Source organism: Corvus cornix, chromosome 13 (assembly GCF_000738735.6).
Source record: "Corvus cornix cornix isolate S_Up_H32 chromosome 13, ASM73873v5, whole genome shotgun sequence".
Lineage (NCBI taxonomy): Eukaryota > Metazoa > Chordata > Aves > Passeriformes > Corvidae > Corvus > Corvus cornix.
In genome coordinates, this window is record NC_046343.1 from 4854059 (window position 1) to 4876159 (window position 22101).

Below are 22101 nucleotides of genomic sequence, written 5' to 3' on the forward strand. Positions count from 1 at the left end.
CTTGGACATGTCTCTACTGTGCATTAATATGGTTGATATTAACAACAATATTGCTCTCCAGGCAGTTGGAATGTGCAAGACTTTTTGTGCACCAAATGGCCCATATTAACTTCTGGAATAGCCAGGTGCAAACTCTATTGCAGTGCTCAAATTAGTTCAATTTCTCTAACTGCTTCTCCTGTAATTGATGGCTCAAATTATAATAAAATACAGTTCCTCTACATGATATATGTTACAACTACTACCTGTTATGCTGAATATTGCATTGCTTTGAAACTGCATTACCCTCTCCCTTCACCGATCAGATCTTTTTTTTTAAAGGAATTACTTATGAACCAGAAAGTGTCTTCACATCATTCAGAAATTATACATATGCTCATGCACTTTATCAGCAGCTGACAGAATGGGGATGGCAAAATTACTGTCAGTCATGTTGCATTCAATGTCACATAAAGACCTGCTTTTTACTATACCTTAAAATTGACAATAAATGCCAGTCATCTCTCCTTGCCCCATTACTGCATCCAGACACAGCAAGCAGTGCTTAGAAGATACTCACCTTCATCTTTTAAATCCCTGCTTCAGCCTTTCTTTCTTCTACATATATTGTTGTTCTCCTATGCCTGCACCTAATATACTCTTTACAATTCTCTTTTTTTCCGAAGTGTGCAATTACAATGGGTCGTCATTTTTTTCATGTGGAAACAACAATTTCTATAAAACAAACAAATCAGCCAAATCCTGATGGCTTATTGACCCTTAACTGTTTCAGTTCAAATGTTATCCCTGATGGGAAAATAGTGAGGAATGGGTGCATTTGATTTTGGGGATATGTGCACCTTGAGGAGTGGCAGAGTCTGGACCCTGGAATCTGCCTCTGGTAGCCCCCCATGAGTTGGCAGCTCTGTCCCAGCACTCAGAACTCTGCAGCTGCTCAAGGAAACCAGCTCTAACAAGAACATCAATTTCATTGCACCACAGCAGAATCTGGGGAATTTGCAGCTCATCAGAAATGTATTTAGAAATTTGATCCTGATCCAATATGGACTGAAGCCACACTTACAAATAACAATATTTCCAGCCAATCAGAAAAGGTGTGTTTCTGCAAGCTCCAATTATTATACTTTATGTTATTACTTTCTTAAACAGAGGTTACAAACATCATCTGCTCCTGAAGACAAATGTCAATGTATTCACAGAAAAAACCAAAAGGCTGATATTAAATAGCGAGAGTCCTCTCTCAGCTTGCTTTGCCAGGTGTTACAATATGAAATTAAGGATCTCCCTCCTCCCAGTCCACAATGGCCACGTGCCTCACCATTTGTGGGGGGCACCAAAACTGGTGCTGAGTTCAGTTACACACCAAAGAGTCACCATAGATATTGTGCTGCAGATTAAAATATAATCTCAGGTTCAGTAGCATCCAAAAACAAAAACTCTGTTAAGAACTCTTATGAAGGGAACTGAGAAAAAAAGCCATAAACCATCACTAGGCTGGTCAGCGTCCTCTGCAGAAATTAAGAATATAGCAAGTCTTAGGCAGTAATAAACAGTGCAGTAAGAAATCTACAGATTTCTAAATTTGCAACTGACAAGGAAAGGAGCACTAGGGAATTGTTATGTACTAATTCTCATACTACTTGAACTGGTAATGCTATGAAGCAGACAATTTAAAACACACAAAAGGGACCATTTTGTCATGTGACAGTTAGAACACTGAATTCATTGCCAGGACGTGTAGTGTAAGTTCATCTAAAAAGGCTCAAAAAGCAATCAGCTACATTCATAAAACAAAGGTCCATCCAGTGCTCCTAAAGGGAAAGTTTTAGCATGAGTACTCCAGAACTGAGTCCCTAAGCCACAGAACACTGAAAAATTGAAAGATGTATCTGAGGACTGATCCACCTGCTTCCACCAGCTCTTACATTCATGAACATCTAACACTGTTGTTAGGAAGAGGATGCTGCATTTGATGGTCTGTTCAGGAAGTTCTTGTATTCAAATAGATCTCATGGAGATGTTTAGGGGACAGAAGCCATGAAAGTATCTGTGTGAAATGATACAATGGGATGTCAGAAAGTGGCCAGGTGTTCAGCTGTTTAGCTTTCCTGACAAGTTCAGAGAACCACTAACTTTTAAAAGAAGTGACTTATTTGAGCAGCAAATGCCATTGCAACTGGTCTTTCTCATGCCTTTTTTTTGCTGGCTCTGACGGAATAACTAAAATGAAAATATTTTGCATTTGTCTTTGGGTAGAAGTTTGCAGATGTATATTGTCTTTTGGCAAAACATATTTATTTACGACACAAACAAGAAACATACATCAAAAATGAAACCGAGTCATTTAAAACTCACATTAAATACAATTTGTAAGAAAATAAATGTATGTAATGAAACTGTCTGACAATCCTGATTATAAAATCACTTTGATGACTTCACTGTTTTCATTGTAACTGTGATTCCTGCTCAACACTTGCTTGGACAATATTTGAAGATGGTCTTGTCTGTTGGTAAGAGTGTTAAAAACCAGTCAATATTCTCCTAAGGTGGCTTTAATGTAGGTGATTGTTCCCTGGGTTTTGTCAATCAACTTGGTCTTTCTCAAGAAGTGCAGACAAGGTTCCTGCCTGTGCAGTGCCTCGGTGGACGGTGGGGCAGCCCACATACTGCACCCTTCCATCTGCTTTTCAGAGAGCCACTTCTTTCCGAAATCTGGGTCTTGGGGATCTGGAAATTCCAGCGGCAATTCACTCCACACCGTACCCCACGATCAGCAGATGGACGACCATAGGAGAGAATGCTGCTCTTAAACGAGTTCCTCGCACTGAAAGCGGAGTATAAAACCACATTCTGGTCCGACATGAGTTCTACGCCAGTGTTTTGACTTCAACCAGCTATTTCACAGCCTTTGTCCCTCCTGTGCCTCGCCGGGCTGTGGGCCAAGGCTGGATGCTGCACAGGCGTGAGGGAGGGTGTGAGGGCGGGTTTGAGCCGGGCTGTACCTGCCCCCCAAAACGGGCACAAGCCCTCGGTGCCCCCGCCGTGTGCGATCGCCGTGAAGCCCTCAGGACACAGCCGGGAGAGCCTCATCCCTCTCCCTTCAACTTCATCCCGTCCCGTCCCACCTCCCGCCCCTCAGGCCCGCTCCCAGTAGGCGCCGCGAACTACCACTCCCGGCAGCTCCCGCGGCGCCCCGCAGGCCCCGTGCCCGCCCCGCTTCCCCGGAACTCCATCTCCCAGCAGCCCGCACGGTTGCCCGACCCTTCATTTCCGGGAGCGGCGCCGCGTCCCTGGCTCGGCGGAGGCGGCGGCGGCCGGAGCGCGGCGAGCGGGGCCTCCTGGGGCCGGCGGCGGAGGGAGCGGGGCCGGGCGGGTCTCCGGGTGGTCGGCGCCATGCTGAACATGTGGAAAGTGCGGGAGCTGGTGGACAAGGCGTGAGTACGGCGGGGCGCGCGCAGGGGGCCGGGGGCGGCTCAGCCGTGGCCCCTCAGCCGGGCCCGCGCTCCCCCCGCCCCCCCCAACATGGCCGCGGCCCCTCCCCTGCTGAGGTGGCGGCCTCACACCCCCTCTGTGCCCGGCTGACCCCGGCCCCGTTGTCCCTCCCTGCCTCCGTCCCTGTCCCCCGGTGACTGCCCGGGGTGGCCCCTGAGCGTCCTCCCGGCGTGGCTTTGTGGCCCCTCCGGGGCTGCAGGCAGGCAGGGGTTGCTTTTCAGGTAGTCTGTGGCCTTTCCATTATGGCTGGCTGCTTTCCCGTTCCTCTCGGGCACATCTGGGCCCTTCCAGCTTTTGGTGATCAGCTCTTCTGCTTTGGGTGCCCCCTCCTTTGCCAACGTCCCGGGCTGTGCTTGCCCGTTTTGGTGTATGAGCCCTTGGAATCTGTCTCTGCTGGATTGGCTCCCAGCATGGCCCTTAGGCCCCTGAGGGGGGAACAGACAAGTCTCTCAAAGCAGGAGGGGAGTAAAGAGCCACCTGCACGTTTTCAGAGAGCTGCCAAAGTCACCACATGCTCTCTAAAGTGTTTCCCTCCTTCCTAAGGATAGCTTTGCCTGCAGTTGCCATTGACTCGCCACCCCGGGCCGTTCAGAGGTGGAGCATGGTAGAGAACTGAAATGCTCTTTTGCACCCCTTACACATTTAAATAGCTCCGATATTTACAAGTTTGTTTCCTTGAATAAAGCCTCCTCCCACTGAAGACTTGTCTGTGGACTTGGTTATTGAGATCGCTGTGTTGGCGATGGAGAGCATGACATTATTACGTGTGTCAGCCACTCCTTCAGTTTTGGCATGAGAAAAATTTGATATAATGGAGAACTTAGCAAAGGTTGTTTTGCCTCCTCAAATAATAAATCTTTAGGGAAAAACTTGGAGCACTTCTCCATCACTCATTTCAGTGGTGCCCAGTGACGGGACAAGGGGCAGTGGACACAAACTGGAACAGGCTGTCCAGAGAGGTTGTGGGGGTCTCATTCTCTGGAGATATTCAAAACCTGGCTGGGTGTGATCCTGTGCAACCTGCTCCAGGTGTACCAGCTTTAGCAGGGGGTTGGACTGGATGATCTCCAGAGCTCCTTTCCAACCCAAGCAGTTCTGTGATCAGGTTGAAGATGTCCCTGCTCATGGCAGTGGGTTGGTCTAGATGATCCCTAAAGTTAGTTTCCAATCCAAACCATTCTGTGGTTCTATAAATTGTGGAATGCTAAGAGGAAAAACTGGATGGAGGTCTGTAGATTGGTATATACCAGATGATACGAGTGACAAACAGTTGTACCTGGCCTTTCAAGTCAAAAGACTTTCAAAACTGAGGTTCTGTTTTAAACTTTTTTAATTTTTGTTTCTACAAACAGTTTTTAAAGTGGCCTGTGTGATGTATAGGCTTAAAGATGGCAAACTGAAGAGAAATGTCAGCTTATTCATGATAATCAACTGTTTTGCTCATGGTGCTGTGTGCTAGACTCAGACTTTTCTAGGCCAAGACTTGGATGACATTCAAAAACCACTGTGAATAAGTCTTGTCCTGAGGCAGTTGTTTACTTTTTACAGCTTCTTGTATACAAAGTCAACCCTGGCTTCAAGTAGTTTTAATAATGTGACAAATGAGGTATTTAGGAGTACAACCCAAATAGGCCTGACTTGAGTTCCAGGACCTTTCAGGGAAATCAAGTTTTTCTAAGTTTTACTTCTGTGGGGTTTTTTTTGTGTAGGATTAATGATCACTGTAGCACTATAATACTGTCACTGTTTTTAAAATGTTTACTTCTGAGGATATAAGGTATTAAGTCAAACAGTACATCAAAATCTGAATTGGAAAAGACATTCTATTTCCAGAACAGGTGTAAGAAGTGAACATCTCAAAATAAAAAATGGTTTTTGAATAATCTTCAGTTTTCTGGGAATAACATTATCCAAATAAAGCAGATTGTTTATTAAAAAAAAAAAAAAAAAAAGGGAGGGAGGGGCAGGAGGAAAGTGGAGCCTGCAGAGCAAAGAGTATTTAGAGGCATCAGGATCAATAGTCCCATTGTGTGTGGTGCAGATTTGTCATAATGTCTTCTCTCTTAAGGCCATGACTTAAAAAATTCTCTGCAGAGGAAGCTAAATGATATAATCTGCCTCATAAATAACAGCTGATGCTGCAGCAGCAGCATACTGAAGTTTCACAAGAAACTGCATTTCTTTCCATAAAAAAGGGATATGATTCTATGAGGATTTTGAAAATATGCAAAATGCTTAAAATTTTCCTAGTTCAAACTTTGATAGCTTTGATAGTGGTTTTGAGCTCTGCATCTTGACTCCATATTCAGCTGATACTTATCTTAGAGTTTCAGTTTACTCATCTGGGGTTTATTTTTTTATCCTTATTTATGTTTCAATGGCTGAGAGTGTGGTTAGGTCAGCTATTTCAACATGGAGTGCTTTTCTTACACAATTCTCACATATTTTGGTGTGTAAAGCTTCAGTAAGCAACAATAAATAGCCATGGGCTATTTTAAATGCAAAAACCCAGGTAAAAATGGTAACCTGTTAACATTCATCAAAGTCTTAGAACCAAAAAATAAGTTAGTAACTGCAAAATGCATATAAGAAATTCAAATTTGTATTTAGTATTTTTGAAGTATTTGGTCTCTATATTTCTTCAGTGTGCTTGAAATTGAGCAATGAAGTTCATCAGGTAAATTCTAGTTTGTAATTCTCTTCACACCGCAACCACCTCTTATTTTTATGGTAGCATTTTCTGGTAACTCCAGACTATGGATCTGCAGCCTGTGGTGCATGAGACAGTTATTTTAGATATTGAGTGGTAGTCCTATTGTATTTGAAGTTTAGGAGGAAGACTGTGTGGTAGAGTATTAGATTTACTGTTCTGGGATGTGATGGAATACTTTTTGTTACATGTCTTGTTCTGCCTTTTGTTAACTTCATTGCTTTTCAATGCCAGTGCAACTCCCCTCACTTAAATATTGAGTACCTTGATTAGTTTTGACTGAACAGGAATACCTTGTTTCTGTCTGGGCATTGGGAATAAGGTTGCAGTTTAAATCAAATAATTAATAAAACCTGTCTGTACCTAGTAAGATCTGCTTGTCATAAGGTTTATTCTTGCAATTTCAAAATAACTGTCAAAATTCTTCTGCCTTGCAATTTCTTAATGGGTACTGCAATGTGTTCAACAGGTCTTCAAATGTGTGAAATTATATTGAATTTCTAGTTAGTTTGTAGTTTAAAAGATGCAGGTCTACATATTCTTATTTCTTCTGGAGTAAATTCTGTTTCATAATATTATGTGATTAAGTTAACTTAAGAAGGCAGCTTTTCACCTGTTTCAGTGTTCACTTATATGGGTTCTTTTCCCCCAGTAATTCAAAACTGAATTGGAAAGTAAACTAAACAACTGGAAAATAAATGCAGCCCTCTGTGCTGAGCTCATTGGCTCCAGGACGGTGAACTGTTTAAATGGCAGAGGTTTCTGCTGGCTCAGGGCCAGAGTGGTGCTTGGTGCAAAGTTGGTGAGTCAGGTGGCAGTTCTGAGTCACTCCTGAGGCAGTGTCAGAGATTTCTTGTTCGATTCTCTTTTGTCATAGGCTTAGGTGAGGGCTGCCGTGTAACTCTGTTGCCTCAGCATTCCAGGCAGGAGGTGGCCAGTTCCTGTGAGGGAGCACAGAGGCACATGTCACATACTCGAGCTGGCTGGTGGGAGTGTGAGCTGCAGGAACATTTGACAGGTGGGAAGGATTCTGGTCTCCTGCTCTCCCACTGCTCTGCGGCAGCATGGGATTTGCAGCTTTGTCTCTGGATGCTCTGGTGGGAGCAGTCCCAGATATTGTGGCCCTCATGGCAGAGGGTTCAGGTTACCCCATGCCTGCTCTGAAACAATCCTGTAGTTGTGATGAAACTTGAGGCCAAGTGTTGCATTTACTGCTTGTGAGCTGCAGGAGACTAAAGATCTGGAGGCTGTTTGGTACTGTGTAGAAGCAGCTTGTACAAGAAAAGTCATATTTTTATTTGTATAGGTGTATCAGTACTTTGATAATCAAATCACCAAGGGCCTTAACCAAGTTTTTCCTCAGTGTATGATAACAGAACTGGCAAAAGGTATTGTGGTCACTGAGAGTGAGTTCAGGAGTCCTGGCTGTGGAAATACAGTGTTATGCAACTTGGTAACTTCACTTTTAAGTTTTATTGGACAAGTACATGTTGTGCTTTGTGTTCCCTGTGAGATTTCTAGGAGAGCTCTACAAAGGAAACCCCATGGCTTTAAGAAAAAAAAAAAAAACAAGGAATATTAAGAAACCCTGTTAAAACAGGTTTTAACTTATCAGAAGCTTGAAGGTATCAGCTTGGCCTAGCGGCCAAGTTCAAAACCCAGGCCATCATCTCTCTTTAGTTCTGTTGAATTTCCTCTTCTTGAAGCAGAAACTGTTGATTCATATTTTACTTTAACCTGCATGAGGGGGTTCAGCTTAAAGCAGAACACAGTGTTTGTGTGTATATAGGTAGCTCATTGGACTCCTCATTGCAATAATTTCTCTCTTAATATAACATGTCATGTTAACATTTTTGCTGTCTAGTTTCTGTCACAGACACGTAGGGCATGCAGTAAGCAGGCTGGAAGACCTTTGGACCCATTGAGATCAGATTGCTGCCTGTGTAACAGTGTGGTGAGACTTTACAGCCACTTTCTTTAAAATTCCATTAACATTCTTAGCTTTTGTGATCTTCTGCACGCATGACCTTAATGTGAGAGAGCTCCTTTTAAGCACCTTTCCATATATCAAAGGATAAGAAACAGTCTCATGAAAAAAAGGGATGAAGGTGACAGGTCTGAATGTAGTTAGGAGTAGTATTACCCAGATGTTCATTTGCATTAGTTAAGGGGAGTGAGGTAGTTGTCACTGACTTTTACTTAAAAATTAAAGGAGAGAAGTGCCTGTGAGTTTCTTGCCAGTAATAGGAATATGACAGTTGCCATGCTCCTGTTTGGTCCACCCTCCTTCCGGTTCAGTTCTGTTCATCTAGCTGTGCCCTAACTGCTTTGCTAGTACTGCTCTTAGCCACACCTTTCTGCTGGCCCAGCAGGAATGTGCTTGCAGTCCCTTATGTTGTAGAGTGGGAGGTGAAGCGTTACAGAGCTGTTTCCATACACTTCACAAGTTTGATGAATTGCCCCAGTATGTAATAGTTTAATTTCTTTTTAAATGGAGAGCAAATAGTCTTGTTTAGAATTGATTGTAATAGGGAAGCATTATAACACCTTAAAATTTATTTTAGAGGTAGGCACTTGGGTCCTCTCTTACCTATCCTGATGCTACATCTATGCAAAGAGAAAGGATTTTTAGTGTTTGTGGAAAAGGAAGGATTAAAGGTGCTGTTGTCATGAGCTCCAATAGAACTAGGCAGGGGAGAAGTTCTTCTGGTTGAAAAACAGCATGTTTTCTTTAGTGCTTCTAAATGTACAGTCTGTAAAGAGGAGGGTAAATTATTGGTAAAATAGAGTGAATTACTGCTTTGATTGTCATTGCAATTTCTCGCTGTTGTAGCCTAAAGCATGTAATGAGACCTTGCGCTTCACTCCCAGGTCACAGATTAGGGAAGCCAGTAAGATAATTCTGTCAAGTAAACCAAGTCACATTATGCTGGTAACAGTTAAAATTCTGAATTTGTTGACTTCCAGTCTCATATTGTTGTCTGCTACCTCATTCTCTGTCTGCAAGATACTAATGTGATAAATGCACACCAGTCATTTACCCTACAATTACAGACCTTACAGTTGACTTCTGGTTGCTCGTTGCCTGTAGAATGCTCATGTTTGCCCAGCATGTAAGCAGGATCCCATGTATCCTTAGCTGGGGGTTTTCAATCCTCCAGCCTAACTGCCTTCTCTTTCTAATGTGCCTGTAATTGCTCTTATTTATGGGTGATTTTCTTGTGGTTCATGGATTTATCCACCCAGACTACTGAGCTCTTTAATGAAATGCTGTTTGCTGGTTCAGTAATAGCAAGTATTGTTGTAAATGATCCATCATATATCCAGCAAAAGGGTAAATGACTGTCTAACATTTGTCCATTGCTATCTGAATCTCCTGTAAACTCCTTTGCTTCAGTTCCAGGATCATTTAGTTTTCTCTATATTTAAGATTTATTTTGGTTAGCGTAAGCGAGATCTTCAGGGCAGTGAACACTTCCATAGTTTTATGTAAGGGACAGTTAACCCTCACTGCATGAGTTATCCTCCTATTGCTGCTAAAGAGGTGTCCTGCTGATAACTGCTTTAAGAACAGCATTTTGTATTATTATTACAAGCAAGATGATGATGATTATCTTCAGCCCTGTAAGGGCTTGTCCTCTGCCTGGTTTCTAGAGAGCTGAGAGAAGAAAGTCTTGGCAATACAAAGGAAGACTGGATTTGAGCATAGCATTTGGTGCTGCAGCCAGGCGTGCCTGTGTCTGCCAAGCACTTGTAACAGCAAGTTACTTCTTAGGACTTTCCTCCTTCCCTTACAAAACTTCCAGAAAGTTGCTGGTATTAATAAGGAATAAAAAGGCTTCTAGTCTTTGGGCCGTGTAATTGAGTGTAATGGGAGATAAGCATCTGTGAAAGTATTATGCTCTGTACACGTACATAGATACCATGTTCTCTTGTTTGAATATTCAGCTGGTGGAGTAATCCCTCAAATAGGCAAATATGACAAGCTGATGGATTTATTAAGAGTTGGGATAAGGTAGTTGTGGCCAAGCACACGGGTTTCGTCAGCACACACCAAGTGGTGCTTTTGTTAGTGCTCTTTCAAATGTGTTATTGCCATTTTACACCCTGTGGTAGCTGACAATAGTTTGTATTATGTTGTGTAAGGCTAGCTAAGGTGTTGGCTTTATGTATTTTCAGGGAGTCTAACTGATGTATGTGTGAAATGTTGCTAAAGCAGAGCTTTGTGTGTCCTTGCCAAACAGGACTGGGCTTCTGCTTGGGGAGTGCATGAAGCTGGTCAAAGATAAGAGCCTTACGTACATCACTGCATGCAGCTGTGGTCAAAAGGATCGAGGTGCTTAACTCAGTTCTATGCTTATTCCTCTTGGTTGTGTTGCCAGTTAGTGTATTACAAAATATTAGCTGATTTGCATAATTATTTCATATACAAGGTATAATTACTTCCAAAGCATTGGGCAAAGGTTGGACACACTACTGCTTTCTCTCCTCAGACTTTGCTATTTCAGTGTGCTAAGCTGTTGCAGTTGGCCTGAAATACAATCTTGAAGTGCTATCTGATTCTTCTGTATCAAGTGTTAAACTAATTTCTGTATTTATATTAAAATGATAATTTTCTCTGAAAACAGAGACAAGCCATTGGAGAATGAGTGAAGCATTGCTTCAAAGCATGGTAGGTTAAGAACACAAAAATGTCATGGTTGAGAGTTGTGTGCTTCATTTTGGAGTATTTGGAATTTCTCTCATTGATTTATTCTGAAGTTTGGGTCCAGCTTGTCCAAAGTCCTAATACAAGACTTCCAATTTGAACTCATCTCCAACATGCAGAGTGTGACTGACTTGTTGACCTGTTGCTTCAAATATGTTTCAAATACTTTACAGGCATGTGCTTGATGAGGAACTTCAGCTTCCAAATTATCACTGTGTGCTCTGGACTTAAATTGAGACTATTTAAAGAAGAGGGCCAGGAAATTGAAACTCCTTGAGAAGAGCTGTTCCCTTTTATAGTTCTTTTACTGATACAAAGATGTACAGTAGCATACCATTTTGTTGAAAGTTGGCTGTTTCACAGACTTTGTTTAAATGCTTATCTGAATTTTTTGTATTCATAAGGCAAAACTAATGTAGGACAAGCGAATGAAAAGCTGAATTAGTAGCAAATGTAGCAAGTGAATGAAGTAGTCAGATTTGCACTTGGTTTTTTCCAGCTCCTGGTAGTTTTTTGCATCTTAGTGACAAGGGTCAAATATGGACTCAGTCAGAAACAAGGATTGACAGCCTCTGTTGTGTTTCAGTTTGGAGCAGGAGCTTTATTTACCCCTTCCATTTGGAAGGAAGAGCTGTTACACAGCTAAAGCTTAAAGGATGCTTGGTAGCCTCCTTAGAAAGAGCAGTTGTGTAGAAGAGCATAAACTCTCCAGGACAAAATGGTCCTTCTATTCTGCCTCTCTGCAAAACAAGATCTGATTCTAACTGGGGTGTACTCACTATTTTTTTAAGGTATGCTAAGGTAAGGTCATGTGAAGTTGTTACAAGTTGGTGCCTTTTTTCCAGAAAGCTGTGTAGGCTGTGGTGCTCTGAGTACTCTTGAGTATTTTTTCAGTAACAGTTAGGAAGAGTGTTCATTACTTATTCTTGCATTGTGTGCTGTGTAATGATGGTGTTTGGGTTGCTGTGCGAGGAACTGGATAGAGGAACAGACCCAACTGGAAGCTTTTTCTCTCCCAAAAGGACTTTATAGATTACCGGGTTTTGAGTTAGTTGCCTAAGCTCATTTGCCATTCAACAGTGTTGCACATTTGAGGAAGCAGTGTTGAGATGGGAGGGGAGAGGAGAGGGACCCTTAAAGTTATGTAAGTGGAGGACATTGGACACAACTCCCTTTGTAGTTGCCCTGAAATCTCAAACACAATCAGCACTTTCACCAATAAGAAAACATAACCTAAGCTGTGAAATCTGAGTTTGTAGTTTCACAGTCATTGTAAGCGTAGGCTGATGGTAAAAGAGGTTTCACAGCCTCCCGTCTGCCACAGTCTGCACACTTCTCTCCCTTTTGCTGGCACTTGCAGACCTTCTGCTTGATGAGAGAATCTCTGACTAACCAGTTGTTTTTGCCAATTTAGTTCTCCACTGGATTGGTTCCCTGGTATAATTAACTCCATGGTCGCACAAGTATTTGTATTGGCATAAAGGAAGGAATGGTGTTTGGGCAAGAATAAGTGGCTGGGGGCAAAGTACAAGTTGAGTGCTCACGGTACACCCTTAGCATGTGATTTCACAAGCAGGTTGAAGAGCTCTAAGATTATTCTTCTACCAACAGAAAATGTCTCATTTTTATACCTGGCCATTCCCTGTCTTTGCCTTCATTGTGCTGCTGCTGTGTGGTTCAGTATTTGCTGATGCTCTCTTGCTGATAAAGCCAAAAAAGCCCTCAAGGTTTTAGGGTTCATAACTGATTTGGCCACGTGTTGTACAAACAGCTGCTCATGGCACCACAAACACTTGTGGTGATGGGGAGAGGACAGGAAGGTCGGCTGTGGGAGCCTTTTTCCTTCATAAGGCATTTTTACATATTTTTGTTATTTAAAACTGCACTGTTAGTGGTTTGTTAGCTGCAAGTTTAAATTTGTTTAAGGTTGTTCTTCCATCTCATATATCACAACTTGAAGCTCCCAAGCCAGAGTTTCTGTTTGTATCACTGTTTTGATGGAGAGGATCATATTTTGGTTCCACTCTTGGGTCACGAACTTCCGAGAAAGGATGTAAATTGAAATACAGTTTTATGTCTTGTATGGTGCTACTTTGAGTGATTCAGGCTGGAATTGGTCTTCACGTGAGAAACTTTCAATTCAATTTCTGCAGCTTATTGTATTAGAAATACTGATGTATATTTGGGTTATATCAGAGTGGTGAAGTGGGTATTCTATGTGGACTGTTACTTTAAATAGATTAAATCTTTCTAGAGGTATTTGGTTTGCCACAAAGAATGAAAATACCGTGACAACACCATTATTGTCACTGTCTAGTTATGGGTTATAAGGAAACTACCTCAAAGCTGTTGTACTTTTCCCACCCTCATTCAAATAGTGCTTCCTATCCTGACCAGTTAAATATTGACTGCATTCTTAATAGATATTAACTGGTTCATTTGGGATACAATTAGAAATATTAGTGTATATTCAACTTACTTAATGAGACTGGCCTGCATTTTTTTTAATCTGTTGTAATAATAATGAGACCTATTGGGAGTTAGGGAGGAGTTTTTTCTCTACTCTGTTCTGAGTCAGAGCAATAGATGTTTTTCTTGGTGGTTACTCTCCCCATCCTGTCAAGCTGTTTAGAATCATCCTAGTGTAGGTAACAGACTGTGCTCAGGGTTTCCTCTCAAGACATTACTTTATACTTAGTAAACAAATACCTCCCTGTGTGATTTTTTGGAGGTGTGTGTTTTGTATCCTACAAGACTACTCAGTTGAAGGGTTCTCTAAGATCATTTTGGTTGTGAGAGAGAAAAAAGGGTTTTGATAACGTTAGATAATTTTATTGGAGTTGCAGGAGGTGAATGCATCTTCTGAAAAATAAATTAGTCTTGGTAACTTACATCTACAAATAGAGCTGATATATTAAAGATTGCTGTCACTTTTAATTATTCTTTGTTTTGACAATTACCTAATTATTTAAACTGTTTCTCTGTATGATCATGTGAAGTGGGGGGGAAACTCTCTGTTCAGAGGTATTTATTATCTAAATGAGTTAACTTCTATCAGTGTTCTGGCTCTCCTTGCAGCAAACAGATGAATTTCTTGAGACAGCTTGAAAACGTAGTGCTAATAGACTCCTAATTGGCAAGTGCAGTCTCAGCCTTTAAACTGCCAGTGTTGTTTTTTTGTTAATTCCACAGTAACTCTTGTAACTACAGACATCAGCTCAGAAAAATCCAGTAATCTTACCATTAGTGAGTAAATAAATAAATAGTGCCTGTGTTGAGCCGTTGTGAAATTTGTTTGTTGCAAATACAGTGTCATTTGAAATTATCATCCCTGTGTGGACGGGAACCAGAAACTGGGTCTCTGAGGCAAAGGGAATGGCTCCTGTTACCTTTTTAGGACACGAGTTACTTGATCTCCTGGAGGAACCAGTTTAACAAAGGGATACCTAACAAAGGAGAGGAAACATCATTATCCACCACAAATAAACATGGCTTGGAATTTTGAAAGTTAATTTGTCTGTAATTGACCAGACTCATTTCACAAAAGAACACTTGCTTTCAGTCAAAATGCGTGCTTGTGATCTTGTGGGGTTTTTGTTTGCCGAGCTACACTTTCTAGTTAATTTGAGATACCATCCTGAAAATTTTAATGAAATAATGTTAATATAACATTGCTGTTGCAATACTTATTCTGAAAGGTGTGTTCTTACTGCTTGTGCCCGTTTTTGGATACTCAGCTGTGAATAGCTCTGGAAGGACACTTTGTCATTAACTATTAACTAGAGTTTCTTTGTCCAGCTGCTTAATACAGCAGCAAAAGGACTGCTAGGTTGTCACCTGCCTTCATGGAAAATGGCATGACTAAAGACAATTGGTATTTGAGCAGGTTTAGTCTATTTAGGATTATGGTGACTACTTTTTTATTCTTGGATAAACTTGTAGCAGAGAAGAAATGTGGTAATTCAGGCTTATTAATGGATGAAGGATCTGAAGTAGGAAAGTGTTCAATTTTTTTATTTTATTAATTTACTGGATAAAAACTGAGTAATTGTGCCATTCCTAGGAACTGGCAATTCAGGACTAAAGGCCTGAAGACAGGGCAAGTTCAGGAAGAGGACTGTATTTTGTCTCTACCTGTAAAATCTTGGATGCTCCCACCTTATTCTGCAGAATTATCACTGCATACTTGCCTTTACTCTTTACACAATATAATGGGCATCTTTTGACATTGTCAGATTATGAAGGTGAATAGGTTTCCTCTTGCACAGTCCTGCTTATGCTGAAGGTGTACAAAGTACTTGCTGCGAGACTCCAAAGTCTTAATTGCAAATTAATTACAAGATGTTGAATTTCTTGTTCTTTCTTGTTAGCAAGGTAAGATGGAAGGAAAGGTTTGGTGTTTTGAATGGCATCCTTGTTGGGAAGAGGCAGAGGATAGTTTTGGAGACACTGAAACAGAAGTTTAAAGGAGCTTGGTTGTGTGTTCTCTGTCTGTGTGCAGTGGAGTCAAGAATTAAGTTTCTTGCATCCAGACATATTCCATGTAATCTTACATAAAGACAGCATCTTCCTTAAATTGTCTGGTAATGGTCTTCTGGATTGGATTTCAGTACTGGATATGAAAAGAAATTCTGCAGGTGCATTAGAGCTATTGAGTGTAGCAGGTATTGTAGCTCTTCTTGGAATAATGGAATAATTCATGCTTTCAGCTTCAAATAGCAAACAAGCAGACTGAAAGTAACTGATTTTGAGAGGAGAGGCTGATCAGCTTCTCTGTAGTGACATCAGTATTCATTTTCTGATTTTATTTTGATTATTTTCCAGAAATAAAAGATCTGAAATCTGTTGTTGAGGTGGTGCATTTTGGGTTTTTTTGCAGACAATAGCAACTGTAGAATTAATTCCTGTAAGCTTAGAAATAAGCTTTGTAAATGATACTGCACTTCACTTTATAATAGCCAGGATAAAGGTAGTTGATCTCAAGTATTTCTCACTCCTCCTGAATACTTCCTGCCTAGCAATTCCACTGTAAGACATTTGCATAAATAAAGGAAAACAACTGCTTGTGAACCTGCAATTGGATTGCTTTGTATAAACTCTTGTTTCCTCTTCCTTTCTCCTGCTCAGAAGTGCAGTTCAGCTTCTGCCTCAGCTTTAGGACATTTTCCAGGGCACAAGGCCATATTAAAAGTGCAGTTGAAGGTTTTCTGGTTTAGTTGCTTTACCTGCTACTTGGACCATACTTTGTTGATGAGATACATGTCCCAGGCTTTCCTAGGTAATGTGATGATAATACTTTGCTACCACACAGATGGAATGGGGAGCTCTACAGAGTCACAGCTCCGTAGTTAAAGGCTGGAGGAAGCTGCAAGCCCTTCACAGGCAGTCTGGGTGTTAGGGATGGAGAGCAGCTTGTGTTACAGAAGGTTGGGTGTGTTCAGTGTGTGTGATTTATGTGCAGTTGGCATGCTGTTGTTTGACCCTGGCTGCCTTGAGCCTGAAGGGTCAGGGAGGGGAGCTGGTGGGAATTGGAGTTCTAGAGGCAACAAGGGTAGCACGTCCAGAGTGGGACTCCAGACAGATCTGTTCATCTTACCTGTACTTTGCCCCTGAATCTGATCAGAGAAGAGCTTGTAACAGCTGTTTACTGTTGGCTTAGAGGAGCTACCTGTACTCAGGTTTATTCCTCAAAAATGATCACAGAAGGTGATTGATATTGCAAAGTATGGGGGTGCATGGGGTGTCATGGTGCCAAAGTGATGATACGGCAGCAGAGAATGATCAGTCTTTGTGTTAAAAGGTTCAGTGTTTGCATTGTTTAAACTTTAATCAGCCATCCCTGGTGGAACAGCAAGCATGTGTTTAGAGTAATGCTTAATTTGTAATAAATTTGGTATTAGGGCAATGTTTTAATAGTACTCAGCTTGCAATGAAGGGATAGCTGAAACTAAAGGTCATTAAGCATGGCCCATTAATGTTGGGGTATGTGGTTTTTGGCAATATTAAACTCCATGTAACTGCATGTGCATTCTTCTGTCCTCACCAAAGACACTGTCAACTGAAAAATAATTGAAATAGTTCTTTGAGTAGGAAAAGTTTGGATTATTTAGAATTAAATCAGTATGATTACTTGCACTGAATAGATCTGTCCTGTTCACAAGTGTACTGACTCCCAGGCAACGTTCCTGCTTTTCTAAGTAAAATTTCTTACCTGTAACTATTCAGCTAATACATTTCAAGCATGTATGGCATCGGAGGTTTCCTTGGCCAGTTGGTGCATTACTGTAAGCTTAGAACTGTTACAAGCTCTTCATGGTGACAGAAAGCTCTGGTATGAAGTTTTTTGGTGAACACATTTCACATGAGTAGTGAGTGACCAGTTACAAATAGCACACAATTGAGGGAGCTTTAGAGGTGAGTGGGGCCTATCAAAGCACTGGTACCTTTTGGGGATCATCCTAAAGCACTAATGCCACCTCTTCTGAAATTCTGAAAACCTGAGATATTAGGAGATACTTCTTAAATACAGAGGTCAATACAGAACATTTGGGAGAGTGTGAAGTGTCATACCTACTGTTAGTATTATTTTTACTGTGAGGTTAGTTTTTTGGTTTCTTTTTGTTTTTCTCCCTATCTTCTGCCTCCATTCAAGGTCACACTCAAAATTTTTTGTGGTCAGAAATAGGAAGTCTGAGGTACACTAGTGGGTTGAAGTTGCACAGCTTCAAAGCTCACTGTTGCCTCATGCTGAGTGTAGCTACAACTTCCTTGTCCTCTGAAAATTTCTACCCCTTTTGTTTGTTGTTTTGAAAGAAGGATAAAACCTTATCCTTCTTGTAAATATTTCTCTCTCAGCATTAAACTACAGTGCCCTAATCCTGAAAACTCAGTGGCTGGGAGTACTTGCAAGTCTCTTTATCTATCAAAGATTTCTTTAAATACTTGAGCTGTGGACTTGAATGTGGTCTCTTAATTCTGTGTTCGTACAAGGAAGGAAGTAGCACTTGATACTTACTTGGAAGAGGATTTATGCCACCTTGTGAACATCTGAAACCTGCTTTTTTTTTTTTTTTTTTTTTTTTATCTTCAGGGAAAGCTACTCTTGCAGTTACAGGAATGCTACGAAGTCCAAAGGAGCACAGTTCATTGGAGGGTGTAAGCTATGGCGAGAAGTGCCTCTCTCTCCCTCAAAATAATGTATTTAAATTTTAGTTTCTTGTTGCAATTGTCTACCAGGTTGTATTGGGATTGACATTTTTGTGCTGGTATTTTATTTATATAGAAAGCATTCTACAGAAGTGTGGGTTTGATTAGATTTCACTTACACTTTGTCCTACTTGGTCAAACCTTTGTTTCCAGTAGGAGTTGTGTTACCTGACTGGACCACAAATAGGGAAAAATTAAAGATAAAGCACGTGATGGAAAATTTGCAGCAGCTCTTACTGACTCCTGAAGGTTGAAGTGCAATCTGAATTCTATAACGAGATGTAGTTAAGTCTAAAGAAAAAAAAAGGCAAAAATTGTTGCAGCTTGTTTGTTACAGAAGAGAAAAGAACTGAAGTGTAAGAAGCAGAGTAGCAAAATAAGTGTGAAGATTGAGCAATAGTAAATTGAGTCATGTGATTACAGCGTGCATCTGGAAGTCTCTTTAGTTCTGCAGTTACAAAAGATTACACAAATTTCGTATGTCCACTTCTTTTTTGACTATACAGCTGCTGTTGTGTGACCATAGCATGTCGAACTTTGAAAGAGATGGCATCCACAGAAATAGGAGCTGCAAAGCAGTGACTCCAATCTGATGTGCCAGATGGAAGCTTGCATGAGGCAAGGAGAATGAAAACCTGCACAGGACAGTAGCAGCATCATTTTTATGTCTGAATCAAAACCAGAGCTGCTATTTAGTGTGTAACTGTCCCACCAAAGTGTCAAGTGTGGCCTCAATGGCAGCTTTTTTCCACTTGTTTGTGAAATTGGTTTTCATGCTTAAGTTTAATCAGATGTGTCACAAGAATGCTTTAAGTGTAATTGTCCTCTAATTTCAACTAAAAATGTGACCTAGAAACTAATATTGAAAACCAGTGGAAATACTAATTCTTACTATGTAAGTTAAAAGGAAATATTTTGATTCGTTCTACTTGCTGGAGTGTAGCATTTACTTTCGTAAGTTACCTTTTAAAGAATGCTGTTTGAATTAAGTATAATAAAATGACAACACTATTAAGCCTTTAAAAATGGAACTGCAGAAATGTGCATTTGAAGGGAAGATAGTCTATAATTGATGAAGTTTAGGGGATGGTAACTGAAGAATGTGAGGGTGGGTGTTTGGAATGAAAATTTCCCATAAGAAATGGGGAAATAGAGAAGTGGGTCTGGACTTTAAATGAAGATACACTTTGTATAGAGGTGGTACAAATCCACAATCAATAGTATCAACAGAATTCTTGATGAGTTTGAGAAGTTATTTACTACCACATATTAAGATACATAAAGCAGCCATGTATCTGTTGGTGAACCACAAGGGATTGTTTTATATAAGAGTATGAGAGTATTAACACTGACATACTGCAGGGAATCTGCAGTAGGAGAGGTGAAATCAGTCTTACATCAAGTGGGGGAGGAAGTGTTTGTTCCTTGCACAAATACGCTTTAAAACTGCCATATTCCCATGCTTCATGTTTGTAACATCTGCAAAAAATAATTCAGCTGTAGCAAGCGATTACAAAACCATTGAGGATATAGCATTCTGCAGCTGGGGGACTTCTGAGAAGGGGAAACTGAAAGGGAGGACTTCAGTAAGGTGCAGCATTGGTTTCTGTAAGTGAGAGATCTGAGTTCTCCAACAGGCTGCAGTTTAATTTTTAAAGTCACTGTTCTTTTTGACAGCGTGTATGGTGGATTTTGGGCTATTTTGTTTACTTGGTAGTCTTTTGTGATTAGAAGTTGTAAGGCACAGGAAATAGCTTTATAGTTCCTTCCTCCCACAAGTTGTAATTCATTTGTGGCCATCAGGATGTTTTTCTTGGCTTATCTCTTTCTGTTCAGTTTGCCTTGCACATCTGCCACATAAATTATGAAACTGAACTTGAAAAGCTGAAAATGTATTTCAAATCCTACCATACATAATGAAGATTGTATCATTGGTCAGGAGTATGACTGCTCCTTGCATAGAAGATCTGGAATAATACCTGGCATTCATGGACTAAATTGACTGGTGTCATATTTGTAATGGTTCTGAGGAGTGGCTGAAAAATAAACAACTTCGAATGGTCAAGTATCACTAATGTTGTGCTGTTACCTCTCTGTAACCTGAGGTATTTCACCAGGCATTTTGGCAGATGGGTCCCCATCTGTTTCTTTGTTGAATGCGGACTGCTGGCTTCGTATTTGGTATCCATATGTTTTATCTGTAAGGCTCTAAATCTAAGCTGCATGTTTTATAACAAAAGTGACATTACTGACAGGAGCAAAATGAAAATGCATTAAGTTTGTTACATGTTTTTTAGTTAGTTTGTCTTCACCCAGCAAGAAGAAAGAGGCTGGCTGAGAGTAAATATATGAGTTCACTGAAGGGAGGAGCAGCACCATCTTTATTTGGAAGGCGATTAATGTCTTCTTCTCTGAATACTTGTTAATAGCATTAGGTGCATAGATGCCTAATATCCATTGTATTGTTTGGGATAACAGGTGGATAAATAATGTCCTGTGTCTGTGAACCAGTCTGCACATTGAGCTGACAGAGTGTCATAGCGTAGAGAAATCTCATCCTGAAATGCATTTTTCTCTTTGACTTTGTATTAAATCCTTTTGGTTTCTTGGAACACAGGTTTGACTAGTGATCATCCGAAATCCCTCAGAGCCTGAAGGAAGGGATGCTCACAGAAACAAGTGGAGTTAATAGATGCTGCCCCTGGTTCTGGAGTGCTGCTTGCTCTGTGTCCCAGCCTCTGGTGGTTTGGGAGGCAGCGCTGTGCGGATCGGGATCGATTCTTTTTTAGCTCAGCAATTCAAATGCTCTGTTGAAAGTATTTGATGCCCAGATGGATAAGTATTAAATGATTTTTTTAATTGGCAAAAGTGTTTCTGGAAACTAATTAACAATTTAATAGATGCCAAGATTCCCACATCTGGGAGTGGGGGAAATAATGTATTCTGTACTCACGCAAGTTGTGTAGCTTTTTTATTTACAGTATGTTCTCAGTAGTTGAAACTAACTTCTGCACACAGTTTAAAAAAGGATCATTTAATATTAAAGCAACTTCTTTGCATTCTCAGAAAGCTTTCCCTCTATTTCCACCCCTCCTTTACAGGAACCTTTTAATCTAGATACTAAAAATAGTTCAGATGCATGACTCATAGGAGTTGAATGGTGAGGATGAGATGGTGTTCACTCTCGTCTTTCACTGCTCTCTCTGAGGGCTTCATCTTAAATGCGTGTGTGTCTGTGGGTGGGGGTCTCCTAGATAACTGTATTGTGAAAATATTGCCAGGGCCTGCCTTGTCTCTTCTCCAGATGTTGAGTGTTCACTTGGCTCATTATATATAGTGCATTCAGTCCTTCACTCTTCCAAAAAACAAATGCAGCTACAATCTCAAATGTCTAGAAGCAGCTCTACATTATACATTAGTCTCATTTTGCCTTAAGTTCTCAGCCCCTCTACTGATTTTTGGGAAATCTGAAAACAAATTGCTACTGTTGTGTTTGGATAATATTCCTAAAACATGCACCGTGGATCATGTGAGCAGTAGCTCGTGGGTCCCTATCTTGTCTTAGTCGGTGACTGCAGCTTCTCAGCTGAGGGGGAACAGCAGCTGAGCTGTTGGCAAAATCAGCTGCTTGAAGACAAAGGCGGCACTCGAACTGCAGGGGTAGGGAAGTGGCTCAGCCTCCAGGTGTGAGTTACTGCTGCCTTCGTTCAGAGCTGTACTTGGAGCTACCACCGTGCTGGTGACACCATCTCTGAGAGAAAGCACTCTAGTTATCACCTGTGTGCCTTTCCATAGAAGTAGTGGGGATGTTTAGATGGAGATAGGAAAGGTGAATAAATGAACCATGTGCCTGTGTTCTTCCTTATTCAGTTCAAGCCAACTTTCCTTGTGCTGTACTTCAATGTTTTCTTAACTATTTTATGCCATTCATGATCCTTTCTGGTTGCATAATGCAATCCATTCAGTTTTAGATCCGAGAAGCACC

General features: G+C 41.0%; 1 protein-coding gene across 1 annotated transcript in view; it reads left to right on the forward strand.

Moving 5' to 3' along the window:
* Positions 1-3333: 3333 nt before the first annotated feature.
* Positions 3334-22101, forward strand: part of CLINT1 (clathrin interactor 1) — a 47568-nt gene continuing 28800 nt past the window's right edge. The window contains exon 1 of the mRNA XM_039559641.1: positions 3334-3434. Coding sequence (XP_039415575.1) covers positions 3394-3434 — 41 coding nt within the window. The 5' untranslated portion in view covers positions 3334-3393. The remainder of the gene's footprint in view (positions 3435-22101) is intronic.